At 54.7% G+C, this 13,555-nt stretch overlaps 1 protein-coding gene across 2 annotated transcripts in view; it reads left to right on the forward strand.

Moving 5' to 3' along the window:
- Nucleotides 1-11,236, forward strand: part of LIG1 (DNA ligase 1) — a 42,265-nt gene extending 31,029 nt beyond the window's left edge. For both annotated transcript variants that reach the window (XM_024768718.1, XM_024768719.1), the window contains 12 exons: nucleotides 952-1,037; nucleotides 1,522-1,637; nucleotides 2,625-2,720; nucleotides 4,710-4,820; nucleotides 5,357-5,428; nucleotides 5,853-5,997; nucleotides 6,152-6,234; nucleotides 7,822-7,974; nucleotides 8,085-8,138; nucleotides 8,806-8,949; nucleotides 10,722-10,814; nucleotides 10,969-11,236. In XM_024768718.1, coding sequence (XP_024624486.1) covers nucleotides 952-1,037; nucleotides 1,522-1,637; nucleotides 2,625-2,720; nucleotides 4,710-4,820; nucleotides 5,357-5,428; nucleotides 5,853-5,997; nucleotides 6,152-6,234; nucleotides 7,822-7,974; nucleotides 8,085-8,138; nucleotides 8,806-8,949; nucleotides 10,722-10,814; nucleotides 10,969-11,052 — 1,237 coding nt within the window. In that variant the 3' untranslated portion in view covers nucleotides 11,053-11,236. The remainder of the gene's footprint in view (nucleotides 1-951; nucleotides 1,038-1,521; nucleotides 1,638-2,624; nucleotides 2,721-4,709; nucleotides 4,821-5,356; nucleotides 5,429-5,852; nucleotides 5,998-6,151; nucleotides 6,235-7,821; nucleotides 7,975-8,084; nucleotides 8,139-8,805; nucleotides 8,950-10,721; nucleotides 10,815-10,968) is intronic.
- The last annotated feature ends 2,319 nt before the right edge of the window (nucleotides 11,237-13,555 follow it).

The following is a 13,555-nucleotide window of genomic DNA, read 5'->3' on the forward strand; positions in this document are numbered from 1 at the left end:
GAGGGGCCAGCAGCCAGCAAGCATCCGTGACCATCACAGGGCTAGTGACAGAGCACTGGGTGGTGATCCAGACGAGACTGGTGCTGGGCACAGGGATGATGACAAAGATCGGGAAGATGGCCAACAGTGAAGGGTCAGTGACACAGGGACAGGGAGAGATGCAGACACAGAGAAGAGGAGGAGGTATCAAGAGGTTTTCAAGTTCCAAACAGGACTGCGCATGTGGAAAGGCCACGAGAGCCCCAGATGGGGGCTAGTGACTGACGCACAGTGAGGGGTCGTGACAGTCACGGAGGGGACGTCTGTGGAGTGATGGTGAGGGCTCCAGAGAGAGCCACATGGAGGGACCTGGCTAGCTACCGACCCAGGGCTGGCCACAGCGGGACGGTGACAGCCCAGATGGAGTGTCAGCGGCAGGAGGGCAAACGAGCCATTACACAAATGCCCACGGGGCACCTGCTCTGGGCCAGGCCCCTTGGGTGCTGGGTACACAAGACAGACAAGCCCTGCAGAGCCTCTGGGGCCAGGGCGGCAGCCTTAACTCTGCCCCTGCGTGGGCACCTACAGACTGTCGCTCTCAGGCCTGCCCAGGCTAGTTAAATCAGAATCTTTGCAAGTGGAGGCTGGAATCTTTGCAAGTGGAGGCTGGCCTTGAAGAAACACTTTTTTGAACACATCCTTGAGTGGCTGTGACATGTAGCCCCAGTAGAGAATCGCTCATCTCATGATGACAGACTGGGGAGCAATGGTGGGCCCGGCTCGAGGGAGACAGAGTCAGAGTGATATATAGTGACACTGAGGGAGGACTGCGACAGAAACAGGGCGACAAGGGGAGTCGGGGATAGGCAGGAGTAGGCCCTGGGGCCAGGTGGCAGGCAGAGGTGGATCTTGGAGCCAGAGAGCAGAGTTCTAGAAACACATGCCCCACCTTGTTCTCGCCCCCCACCCCAGCGAGGTGCCCGACCTGGACCGGATTGTCCCCGTGTTGCTGGAGCATGGTGTGGAGCGGCTCCCAGAGCACTGCAGGCTGAGCCCAGGTACCGGCCCCACGGGCCCCCCTGGAGTCGGTCTATAGCCTCACCCTGGGCCCCAGGCGCTGGGCTGGCCGCCTTCCGGCTCCGCTCCCTCCACCTGGCCTTGGCTTCTGCCCTCCAGGGCGGCCATGGGAGGGCCCGCTGCCCAGAGCACACCCGTCTCAGAAGCCGCAGGACCCTCTCCTCCAAAGTCAGTCCTGTCCCCTGTGCCAAAAGCCGTTCTTTTTCTGCTCGGAGTTCCCACTTCTGTGTTAGAGCTGCTACACCAGAGATACCCCAAAAGGCGAGGCAGGCAGGCAGACAGACTCTTGTTTTCTTGTACGTAAGAGTCCAGAGGGAGGCAGGAGGCCAGGGAGGGGCTGCGCGGCACTCCAGGGCTCAGCCACCCAGGTTCCCTCTGTCTCGTCACTTCGTCATCCTGAGGTTGGCACCCTAATGTGCCCCCCACCCCGTCTACCTGACCTCACTCTCATCGCAACCCCCCCAGGGGTCCCCCTGAAACCAATGTTGGCCCACCCAACCCGGGGCGTCAGCGAGGTCCTGAGACGCTTTGAGGAGGCAGCTTTCACCTGCGAGTACAAATACGATGGACAGAGGGCACAGGTAAGGGGGTGGACACATCCCTTCTGCAGAAAGGGGCATGCCGTCGAGCAGGGCCGTGGGGTCCCTCAGACCTGAGTTCCCAGGCCATCTGGTCGTGTGCGTCTCTCGGGGCTATAGTTTCCATCTCCGGGCAATCCGCGCTCACAGCCACCTGACTGGCTTCTCTGAGAATCAGTTTTGATGATATCGTCACAGTCCTGACCCGCGGCAGTGGGAGCTCAAGCAGCGTTGGCTGCACTCGTGCCCTGCTGGTGGGTGTATTCATGTAACGGGTGCCTCCCAGGGCCGGAGATGTCCTTGGTCTGGGCTGTAAGGGTGCTCCTTGTGGCTCTTCTGTCCTGGGGGGAGTTGGGGCCGGCTCCGCCCTGATCCTCACCTGGGGATGGATAAGTGAGCTTGGTGGGCGCCACCCTGTGGTGCCTTGAGGAGGCTACACACGGTGGGTTCAGTAGACGCTTAACAACGCAGATGGATCTCTGAAATACCGTGCTGAGAAGAAAATGAACAAACTGAGTTACCATAGTGACAGTGATTTTAAAAATACATACATATATTTAAAGTCATGTATTACGTCATACACACACACTGCTATTTCTTGGGATAATATACGTGTTAGGTGGCACTACTCAACAAGGACTGTGGCCCAGACGTAGTAAAATGAATAAATGAAAATCATAAAACCCAGAATGATGTTTGCGGCCTAACAGCATCCAGACAGACCAACACATGCACCAGAGTCTGGTGCCTGTGCTTGCAGGGGGAGGAGGGCAGGGATTGGAGATGCAGCAGGGGTGGCGGGGACTTGCACACACAGGGCTGGGGCGTGCTGTTTGAACCAAGGAAAGGATTCACTCAGGTCTCTGCACCAGTACCTCCTCCAGAGCTGCTGGAACCGTCTGCCAGTGAAAGTGGGGTGAAGAAGAGAAAGGAGGGGCCCCTGGGGGCAGACCCGGCCCTGAGTCCCTCTCCGCTCCCCCACTGTGGCAGATCCACGTTTTGGAAGGCGGGGAGGTGAAGATCTTCAGCAGGAATCAGGAGGACAATACCGGAAGGTACCCCGATATCATCAGCCGCATCCACAAGGTGGGCACCTGCCGCTGCCTCTCACTCACGTGGGGGCCGGGGCTGCACTTACGGGTGCAGGGAACTGAGGCCCAGCCAGGCCAGCTCGGCACAGCAGGGGTTGATGGGAAGGAGATTGGAGTGTGTTGGGCTGCAAGTAATGGAACAACTGCAGATGTTATTTTCTTCTCAAATCTGAAGGCGGGTGGCCCTAGGCTGGCTCAGCTGAGCACCAGGGTCCTCCCAAACCCAGCTTGGTCCTCTGTCCTCTACTGTCCTTGGCTGGTTCCATTTCATCCCAGTGCCTGTCCCCTATGGTCTCCAAGTAGCCACCACGCTTCCAGACAGTCAGGAAAGGGGTTCCAGCTTCTATCCCTTCCCACAAAGTTAGTGCTTTTCTGGGTACCTCCTACCACCCCCGGCTGACTCCAGCATGGGGGTCCTTGTCCAGCACTGGTTGCCATGGCCACTCTGGTGCAGCAGAGGCTGGGGAAGCCAGAATCTTGCTCTCTGACAGGGAGAGAGGGTTTGGGATGAGGGTGAAGGCAGCCTGCAGACTGGCCCCACAGCCTAACTAGGGCTGGGTCTCAAAGGCCCTGGAGCCGGGGACGTCTCTGCCCTCAAGGGGGCGGTTTGGGGGCTTTTTTAGGAGTCAGAGAGCCATTCTCCTGCCTTCCCTAATTAATAAGGAAACTTGCTCTTTCCTAAAGCAGCAGGACAGAAGTAACAGTATACGGCACAGGCATTAAAGGAGTTCCTGGTACATGCCAAGCACTGATGTTTTAAACCAGCTTAAGGTGTAGCTTTGTAAAAGGTTCTGATAGAGTTTGAAGAGTTTTGACAAGTTCATACACCCACATAATCGGCATGTAAAACGTTTCCGTGTTTTCGTCACTCCAGAATGTTTCCCCATGCCCCATGCCAAGTAGGCCCCTGTCCCCACCCCCATCAGCCATCTCCTGAGGCAACAGCTACTGATCTGCTTTTTCGTTGGGACAGGTTTGTTTTTGCCTCTGCTAGAGCTCCAGATACGTGGTGATAGTACAGGGTCTTTTGTATCTGGCTTCTTTCGCTCATTCATTCAACAAGTATTTGTTGGGCGACTGCCCTGTGCTGAGCCCTGTGCTGGAGGCTGGGGCTTTAACAGAGACGGCGGGGCAGGCACATCTTCATCAGAGTCCCGCTGCTGCCTCTATGAGTATACTCAGAGATCGGGCGCTTAAGAAAAGGTCCAGCATTCATTGGAGCCTTTAAAAGAATAAGACTTAGACTTGGTGTCAGGAAAGCAAGGCCATCACCAAGCACAGCCCAGGGTACAGTGGGAATGGTGCCCCTGGAGTCGTGCAGATTCTAGAGTAAACAGCATGTGCAAAGGCCCGGTGGTTGGAGGGGCACAGCCCATTCAAGAAACAGAAAGGCTAGTGCATTGGGGTACAGAGCGTGAGTCTGAGGGGGACAGGTGAGGCGAGGAAGGGCCACGGGCTGACCAAGGAGAGGTCCTACGGCTTTGGGGAGCTGTGGGGTGGTTTTTAGCAGGGATGAGAAGTGATCAGATTTGGGGTTTGCCAAGAGCAGCTTGGCTGCTGTGAGGAGAGTGGATTGGACGGGGTCAGTGCAGGAGCGGGGAGACCAGTAGGATGCTGTGGTTTAGGCTGGACTGGGCTCAGCAAGGTGGTGACAGGTGGACAGCTTAGCAGTTTCAGAGCGGAAACGGACAAGTTCACGGGGTAATTGAGTGTGAAGTGGGAGGAAGAGGAAGATGACAAAGGCTCCTTGGTTTCCAGCTTGTGGGACCAAATAGTAAGTCCTCAGAAAACATAGTTTTTTTCCCCCTCTCGGTGGGGAACAAGAGAAGGGGTCTGTGTTCACATGTGTCTCTTTAAGGTTGACGTCAGTTTGTCAGTGGATCTTCAGAGCTTCAGAAGGAAAAAGATACTTGTTTCTCTGCGTCTGTCTTTCGGCCTCATCCGCCACTTCTAACCAGTCCTGGGTCCCCTCTTCATCTTTCAGATTAAACTCCCATCAGTCACATCCTTCATCCTGGACGCGGAAGCTGTGGCTTGGGACCGGGAAAAGAAGCAGATCCAGCCATTCCAAGTGCTCACCACCCGCAAACGCAAGGTGGCCTCTGCCCGCCCCTCCACCGCCTGCCCTCATCTTCCACCCAGTCCTGTGCAATCCCAGAGAGACAGAGCTATCAGTTGGGTTGTAGTTCTCTCAGCCTTTTGCAGGGTGGCTGCCACAGCTCCAGCCATCACATTCTTATCCCAGCATGCCAAGTTGGAAGGAGGGAAGGCCTCTTTTCCAACATCTGTTTTATTATGAAAGATCTGTTATAGGAGCCCCCACAACCTGCACCCCAGCAATCTTCTTTACTCTCATTGGCCAGAGTTGTGTCATGTCACCCCCATTAGCTGCGAGGGAGGCTGGGAGAGCAAATACCTAGCAGTGGAGGTGGTTGGGATTAGCCAAGAGCCATGACAATTCAGTGCGTGTGGCTGGCAGCATTGATGCCCTCACAGGTGTGCGGCCTGTTGGCTGGGGAGAAGGGGGGGATGGCAGGTGACGGGTGTCTGCCTCGGGCATAATGGGAAGGGACCCAACTGGGCCCCGTCTCACCTTCCCCCGCTCCTGGTCTCCATCCTGCCCTGACCCAGGAGGTGGACGCGGCAGAGATCCAGGTGCAGGTGTGTCTATACGCCTTCGACCTCATCTACCTCAATGGAGAGGTGAGTTCTGGCCTCGTGTCCAGGTCAGCTGGGGCATGACTTGAGGTGAGGGGGGAGAGCTTGGGAGCCAGCGGTTAGAGTTTCATCACTGAGCCCGGAGGCCACACTCGGGCAGTGGTTCTCAAAATGTGGACTGTAAGGCCCTCCCTTTCCCAACATCTGTGCGAGGAGGATTTTCTTCCTGTCCTGCAACCTGAACGACATTTTGTAGCTGTCCGAATGCAGAAGCAGATGTGAGAATCCAGCCTCTGTTAAGCCAGACATTAGAGAATTGGCAAAAATATAAACCAATGCCCCTCTTCACATTCATTTCCATAAGCCGCGTGATGACATGTGACCCGTCCGCTTCCTGCTTCTCCCGGGGTCGGGGTTCCTTCTCTTTATTTCCATGATGGTGCCCCATCTCTCTCATCCTGCCCCACAGTCCCTGGTACGTGAGCCCCTTTCCCGACGCCGGCAGCTGCTCCGGCAGAACTTCGTGGAGACGGAGGGCGAGTTTGTCTTTGCCACCTCTCTAGACACCAAGGACACGGACCAGATCGCCGAGTTCTTGGAGCAGTCGGTGAAAGGTGAGGGCATCCGCCAAGGTCTGCGCCCCCTCCGCCCACCCCCCAAGATCTGCACCCCACCCAGCCCCACCCTGGACGACTGGACCAGAACCCTGCCTGCGTCTGTTGTGACGCTGTGAGCCGGGGCTTCACAGGGCTCTCATGTGTCCCCCAGACTCCTGCGAGGGGCTGATGGTGAAGACCCTGGATGTGGACGCCACCTACGAGATCGCCAAGAGATCGCACAACTGGCTCAAGGTGCCGCCTGCCCCCGCCCCCCTTTCTTGCTGAGCTGGGGACCGGAAGCCTGCCTCTGCTGGGTGGTCCATGCCCAGTCCCCACAGCCACCCCATTTGAGCCCCAGAGCCCTTTGCTCAGTCCCTCCCGCCTCCCACTGCAGCCAGCCTCGGCTCTGCTCCCCTAGTGAGTCGCCACGAGCAAATTCACCAAGGACTGGTGGAGAACTGCCCGGCTGGGCACCCCAGATGTGGGGGTGAGGGAGCCCAAGGAGCTTTCTGTTCCCTCTGAGCTTGCCTTCCGCCAGGAAGTCAGCCAGGATGCAAACGGGATAAAGTCGGGGAGTGATGAGTGCTATGAAGAAAGCAAGTCCACTTGGGGCCAGGGAGGGTCTGCAGTACTTTGGGTGATTGGGAAAAGCCTTTCCAGAGGCAGTGTCTGGGTCGAGACATGGATGACAGGAAGTGGTCGGTCACGTGAAGATCAGAGGTGGAGCATGTAGGTGGGGGTTGGGCGCGGGCAGCAAGTGCAGAGGCCCTGGGGTAGGAACAAGCTTGGTGTGTGCAGGGGTCGAGGACCATCGAGGCGTGAGGTGAGGTCAGGGCAGAGAGTGGGTCCCAGATCACCCAGCAGTGGGTGGTAAAAGAAAACTGGGTTTTCCTCCAAGGGTTTCAGGAAGCCAGCGGAGGTTTTAAGGGGGAAGTCACCTGGTCTGATTGTCGTTTGGCACAAGTCCTCCGGCCGCTCCGTGGGTGGTGGACGGGTGCGGGGGTGCTGGGCAGAAGTGGGAGCAGGCAGGCGGAAGGCAGCTGTCCAGTAAGAGGTGATGGGAGCTTGAGCAGGGAGGCAGCAGTGAGGAGGGGGCCAGGAGACCAAGCGGGAGATAGTCGGACACTGAGCTGGCGGATCCTGTGGACAGGGTTTCCCTGTGTGTGTTTTTTTGTTTGTTTGTTTTTTTAAATATTTACTTACTTATTTTGGCTGCTCGGGTCTTAGTTGCGGCACAGGGGATCTTCGTTGCGGCATGCGGACTTCGGTGCGGCCTGCCTGCGGGATCTAGTTCCCTGACCGGGAATCGAACCTGGGCCCCCTGCATTGGGAGCGCGGAGTCTTACCCTGGACCACCAGGGAAATCCCTCCCTGTGTGTTTTTTAGCTGTTTATGGTCTGTCCCGCCCCCACTAAGCTGTAAGCGGCTGTGCAGGCACAAACCTTGCCAGTCTCAAGAAATACTCGCTGTTGTATCCCCACGGCTGAGCTCCTGCCTGGCACACAGTTGGCACTTAATTAATGTTTTTGGAATGAATGGGTAAATGTTCTCTGTGTGAAGGAGTGGAATGTGCCTCCATATCGAACAGAGGGGGGTTCCGGGGTGACCCCTGAGGTCTCCCCACCTGACCTGTCCCCTCGATCCTGCCTCCTCTTCGCATTTGAGTCCCCTCTTTCTCATCAACCCTTGCAGCCCAGAAACCTGTTCCACGTCCAGTCTCCTCCCGGTGACTGTCATGGGTCTTCTCACCCAGCCCCTCCTCGTGCCTCTGCTTAAGCTCCAGCGGTGGGAGCCACACCCGAGCGTCCCACCCTCACCCCCCACCTTCCCTCCTCCCAGCTGAAGAAGGACTACCTGGACGGCGTGGGCGACACCCTGGACCTCGTGGTGATCGGCGCCTACCTGGGCCGGGGAAAGCGGGCCGGCCGGTACGGGGGCTTCCTGCTGGCCGCCTACGACGAGGAGAGCGAGGAACTGCAGGCCATATGCAAGGTGCCGGGAGCTGGGGGGCCGCAGAAGCGGGAAGGGAGTGGGTGTGACTCAGCCTCGGGGCCGGGTGCTGGGAGCACGTGGCGCCTCTGACTCCCCTGTCCTCCTCGCAGCTCGGAACGGGCTTCAGCGACGAGGAGCTAGAGGGGCATCACCAGACCCTCCAGGTGAGCCCCCCCCCGCCCCCACCCCCATGTGTGCCTGGGGCTCTCGCCCTCCGGGAGGCTCGGGGCACGGGCCCGGCACTGCGGAGCTGGCACTGCGGAGCTGGCTTCCGAGTAGTGCAGCACGTCCAAGTTCCCGTCCCAGCCCTGCCAGCTACCGGCCAGAGCCTCCGGGCTCAGTGCCTCGGCCGCGCCGAGACAGGCTCAGGGAGGGCGTGTTGCTCGTTCCCCGAGTTCGCCCTTAGGATGCCAGTGGAGCCCCTGGTCATCACGGTGTTTGCTGTCCTGGTCCCAGGCATTTGGGGCGTGCTCTGGCTTTCCTGTGTGTTGGTGTCTCTGGTCCTGTCTGTCCCATTCTTGTTCCCCCCTCCCCTCTAGGTCTCTGACTCCCCGTCTCTGGGTCTCAGTTCCTCTCTCTGACTCTCTCTGCCTTTAATTTCTTGTCTCAGCTCCCAGGGTCTCTGTCGTTTCTTCCTTTCTCCCGTTTCCCCCATCACCCCCCAGCTCCACCTACCACCAGCTTTTTACTTGGAGGGGCATCTGTATCTATCCCCTTCCCCCGTCTTCCTCCCTCTTTCCTCACTCTCCAGTCCCACCCCTGCAACCCTCCCCTCAGCCTTGACTTTGAGATCCAAGACCCTCTCTCCCTTATTCCCGCCACTGGCTGCAGGCCCTGGTGCTGCCCACCCCACGCTCCTATGTCCGGGCCGACGGCGCCGTGGCCCCTGACCACTGGCTGGACCCCAGCGCCGTGTGGGAGGTGAAGTGCGCAGACCTCTCCCTCTCCCCCATCTACCCGGCTGCCCGGGGCCTGGTGAGTAACTGGGGGACCCTGGAATAGACCCTCCGAAGGAACCAGCTGGGAGGGTGGGGAAACGGGGGGAGGGGATCTTGGAGCCCATGTCTGAGCTTCCTGGGTGATGCTTAGGAAGACTGGAGCTTGCGTTGTATTTGGGTTTCAGATAATGAGGTCAAAGTCTTATTAAAAAATTTAAAAAAAGAAATTCCCCAGGAGTAGAAAGAAAACCGTGAAATTGCTTTCTTTGATTTAAAAAATTTTTTTATTTTTATTTTTTTAATTTTATATTCTTATTGGAGTATAGTTGATTTACCATGTTGTGTTAGTTTCAGGGTGTACAGCAAAGTAATTCAGTTTTATATATATATATATTCTTTTTCAGATTTTTTTCCCTTTGTTACTACAAAATATTGAGTAGTTCTCTGTGCTATATAGTACGTTCTTATTGTTTATCTACTTTATATATAGTAGTGTATATCCGTTAATCCCAAATTCCTAATTTATCCCTCACCCCCCCTTCCCCCTTTGGTAAACCATAAGTTTGTTTTCTGTGTCTGTGGGTCTATTTCTGTTTTGTATATAAGTTCATCGGTATCATTTTTTTTAATCTCTTTCTTAAATATCATAATCTCACATTCTGCTCTTAAGTAATTTTTGAAAACAGTTCTTCTCAGTAAAAATTTAGGATACTTCCTGCTGAGCATTTAGGTCCACTACTGCGTTTCTTTCTCAGCTGTAGTCAGTTTGCACGCTACCAAGTTTTAACATTCCTTGGCTAATTTCTCTCATGGTGGTTCTGTCCTCCGCATCTGCTAGAGGATCAGTGTCCCCGGGGAAACACTCCCCCACCATCACTAGGAGAGCTCTTAGCATCCTCCTTCCGAAGATCAGGAATTTTTTTTTTTTTTTTTTTTTTTTTTTTTAACTGTTGCAGATATGTCTTTTATTAGCACAAAAATTCAGCTTATTGTCAACCAAGGTGTTCAACCCTAAAATCCACAGAGATCCCAAATCTTAATAACATTGTTAAAATGCAAATTATATTGTTTTCTCTTTATGGATTCTTAGAAACATCAATTTGGAGGTTTTTTTGTTTTTAATTAAAATATAGTTGACCGAGGAACAGGAAATCTTAAAGTGCATACTCCCTTTGGGATTTTTTCTGATCCTTCAAAAGCTAGCATGTGCTTTTCTGCTTCGCAGCTGACTTCCATGTAAAGGCAACGCTCATACTTTTTATCTAGTTTCCTTCTTGAAATTTCTCACTCCTGCACCGTCTCGGGGAGTCGGGGGCCCCTGGTAATAAAGAGACGGGAACAGCATTTATCGAGCATTTAGGCGAAGCAGGCATGTCACTTGTTCACACTCATCCTCACCAAGACACTGACCATCCCATTTCACAGATGGGAAAATAGAGCCCCAGGGAGCGTAACTGGCCCAGGGTCACGAGGCTCTCGAGAGTCGGGAGCTGGGATTTGAACCTCACAGTCTGGTTCTAGAATCCACCCCTCTTGGCCCTAATAATAATAACAACAGCATAAAGCACAGCCACAGCTGCCTGTGTTTCTTACACGCTCCTGCTCGGGGGAGCGGCCCCAAGCGCTAAATGACCGGATTTAATTTTTACAACGACCCATCGCTTAGCCCCATTGTATGGATCAGGAAACAGGCCAGAGGTGCAGGAGTGGGGAGGAGACTTTGGATGGGGAATTGCTGCCTGGGGAGCAGGCTGGACTGTTGCTTGGTCCCCATCACCACTCCACCCACCCCGCGCCTCACCTCCACAGGTGGATAGCGAGAAGGGAATCTCCCTCCGTTTCCCTCGGTTCATCTGCGTCCGTGAGGACAAGAAGCCGGAGGAGGCCACCACCAGTGCCCAGGTGAGGCCCGCGGTAGAGGGTGGGTGGTTGGCCCAGGGGTGGGCTTGCCCGGCCAGGCCTGCTTTTTGGAGAAGGTGGGCTCTGGCCTGGCTTGGCATGGGGTGGGGCAGCCCCAGGGCTTCTGACCCTCCCACCACCCACCCTCTCACTTCAGGTGGCCTGTCTGTACCGGAAGCAAAGTCAGATTCAGAACCAGCAAGGCGCAGAGCCAGACTCCGACCTGGAAGATTTCTACTAGGCCCCCTGCTCTCCCCGGGGGCTGTGGGTGGAGGGGGCCCAGGGGCGTCGCCTCAGGTGCTCAGCAATCTGGTGTTGCCGGGTGCGGGTTTTGATAGTCAGGTGTGTGTGTGTGTGGGAGGGGATGGTTTCAGCTGGGGTCTGGGGTTCTGTCATTCTTTTCAATAAATAATTGTTGAACACCTGCTCTGTGTCCGTGCTGGGCTCTGGGGGTACAGCCATAACAGCTCACCCTTTGATAGCGTGTAACAGTGTGTTACAACTGTCGGAACCGGGGCCTTGCAGTAGAACTCTGCAGTGATGGAAATGTGCCACGTCTGCGCTGGGTGGTGTGACAGTCACCAGCCACGTGTGGCTGGTGAGCACGTGAAATGGGGTCAGTACGACTGAGGACTCAATGTTTAATTTCCGTTTAAATAGCCACATGTGCCGAATGGCTGTTTTGCTGGACAGTGGCCGTCCAAACTCTCTATATTAATTCCTTTAACCTCCCAGCAAGCCTACCAGGTAGGCACGTCGAGAGCCTGTTTCACAGATGAGGAAGCACAGAGAGGGGAAGTAGCTTGCCCAGAGCTGCTGCTGGGAGGACCACACCAGGCTTCTGACTCAGCAGTCTGGCTTCAGGCCCCACACCTTTCCAGGACGGTCCCCATCCTGTTGGGAGACTGTTAAGTGCGGTGACTTGTGTGTGAGACTCCCAGCTCTGCCACCCGCTATCTAGTGACCACGCCTGGCCTCTGAATCCTCAGCACAGCTTTCCAGACCGGACCTGTGAGGGCAGGCAGTGGACCTATCTGTTTTCCCCATCCTTACATCCCCCAGCCCATAGCACAGTGCCCAGAGTACAGTCAGTGCTACTTTTCCTGATCAAAAAGGAGACCTGGTTGTGGCAGCCCTTTCCTTTCTTCCTGCCCTGACTGTGGGTGTGACGGTTGGTGCTGGGGCTGCCACCTTGTGGTCATGAGGAACGAACCAGGAGAGTCACAAGAGAAAGCCGCCCTGACAACCCTTAACCTAACTGAGCTTCTTGTCCTGGGGGTGGGGTGGAGGTGGGAGAAAAAAATAGCAAAATCCTGTTGTGATCACACCACTGTAAAAATGGGGTTTGTTTCTCATAGTTGAAAGATCTCTTCCTTAAAGGATTGGCAATTAATGTGCATCCATATTTATCAAGTTCAAATAAAACATTTAAGGCAAAATGTTTGATTAGGTGTTAAGTACTCTATGTCTGGGGATTCCAGTGAGTGACAGTCCGGCTCTGCATGGATCCCCACGGTTCCCTTAGGCATGGACCGGGGTCTTCCTGAAGAAAGAGGGGCCAGGGACATGCCCTTCCTCCCCATGCCCCTGCCTGTGGGGCCCCTGTGAACACACTCAACCAGCCAGGGCTGCCATGTCCCTCTGCCAGGGCTGGGCAGGGATGTCCTCACTCATCAATGACCTTCACGACAACCCCGTTAGGTAGGTGCTTTTATTGTCCCCATTAAGCAGATGAGGACACAGGCACAGGGATGTAAGTTACTTTCCCCAGGTCTACCATCTAGGGAATGGGGGGCCAGGGTTTGGTCTGGGCAGTCTGCAAGAGACCCTACACTCAGCCCCCAACTAAATAAAGTGCCTCGTGGCAAGCCCGGCCTGTGTGCCCCTGGGAGGGTGTGACCTTATCCTGCAGTCAGAGAAGCGACACAGTACGGTCTAGGGGTGAAAAGATCATGCCGATGGCAGGATTTCGCAGACCCTGAAGAGATGAGCCTGGAGCTGAGGGGAGCAGCGGAGACCATACTCCCCCTGGTGAAGTCCTGTTCCTCCTAAAAATTGTTGGAATCAATCAAGGGGAGATGATTCTTGGAGCTGGGCTCTGGGAAGAGTCTGCAGGAGGGGAGCCAGGGAGGTTTGCAAGAGCAAAAATTCATAATTGCGTATGAATTGGAATGTGTCATCTTGGTTATGTTACTGATGACGTTCATTTTAATCATTTAAGAAAGTGTAGATATGGGAACATATGTATATGTATAATTGATTCACTTTGTTATAAAGTAGAATCGAACACACCATTGTAAAGCAATTATACGCCAATAAAGATGTTAAAAAAAAAAAAAGTGTCTGCCAGGGACTTCCCTGGTGGTCCAGTGGTTAAGACTCCACACTCCCAATGCAGGGGGCTCCGGTTCGATCCCTGGTCAGGGAACTGGATCCCACACGCCCTCAACGAAGATCCTGCACGCGGCAGCGAGGATCCCGAGTGCCGCAACTGGGACCCGGCACAGCCAAATAAATAAATAAATATTTAAAAAAAAAAAAAAAGGAAAAGAAAGTGTCCGCCAAGTTTCCCCACTATAAAGGGACTCTCCTTTGAGATTAGTATTTTGTGAGGAGGTACTTTGAGCTATGTAAATATCAAACTTTCCACTTATCTATATTTGTATGGACTCCTGGTTTCCTATTTATCCTATATAATTTGTTTTAATTTTCAAATGGCCAGTGGAACTTCTTCAAGCTGACGT

This window comes from Neophocaena asiaeorientalis, unplaced genomic scaffold (genome assembly GCF_003031525.2).
Source record: "Neophocaena asiaeorientalis asiaeorientalis breed wild unplaced genomic scaffold, Neophocaena_asiaeorientalis_V1.1 scaffold629, whole genome shotgun sequence".
NCBI classification, from domain to species: domain Eukaryota; kingdom Metazoa; phylum Chordata; class Mammalia; order Artiodactyla; family Phocoenidae; genus Neophocaena; species Neophocaena asiaeorientalis.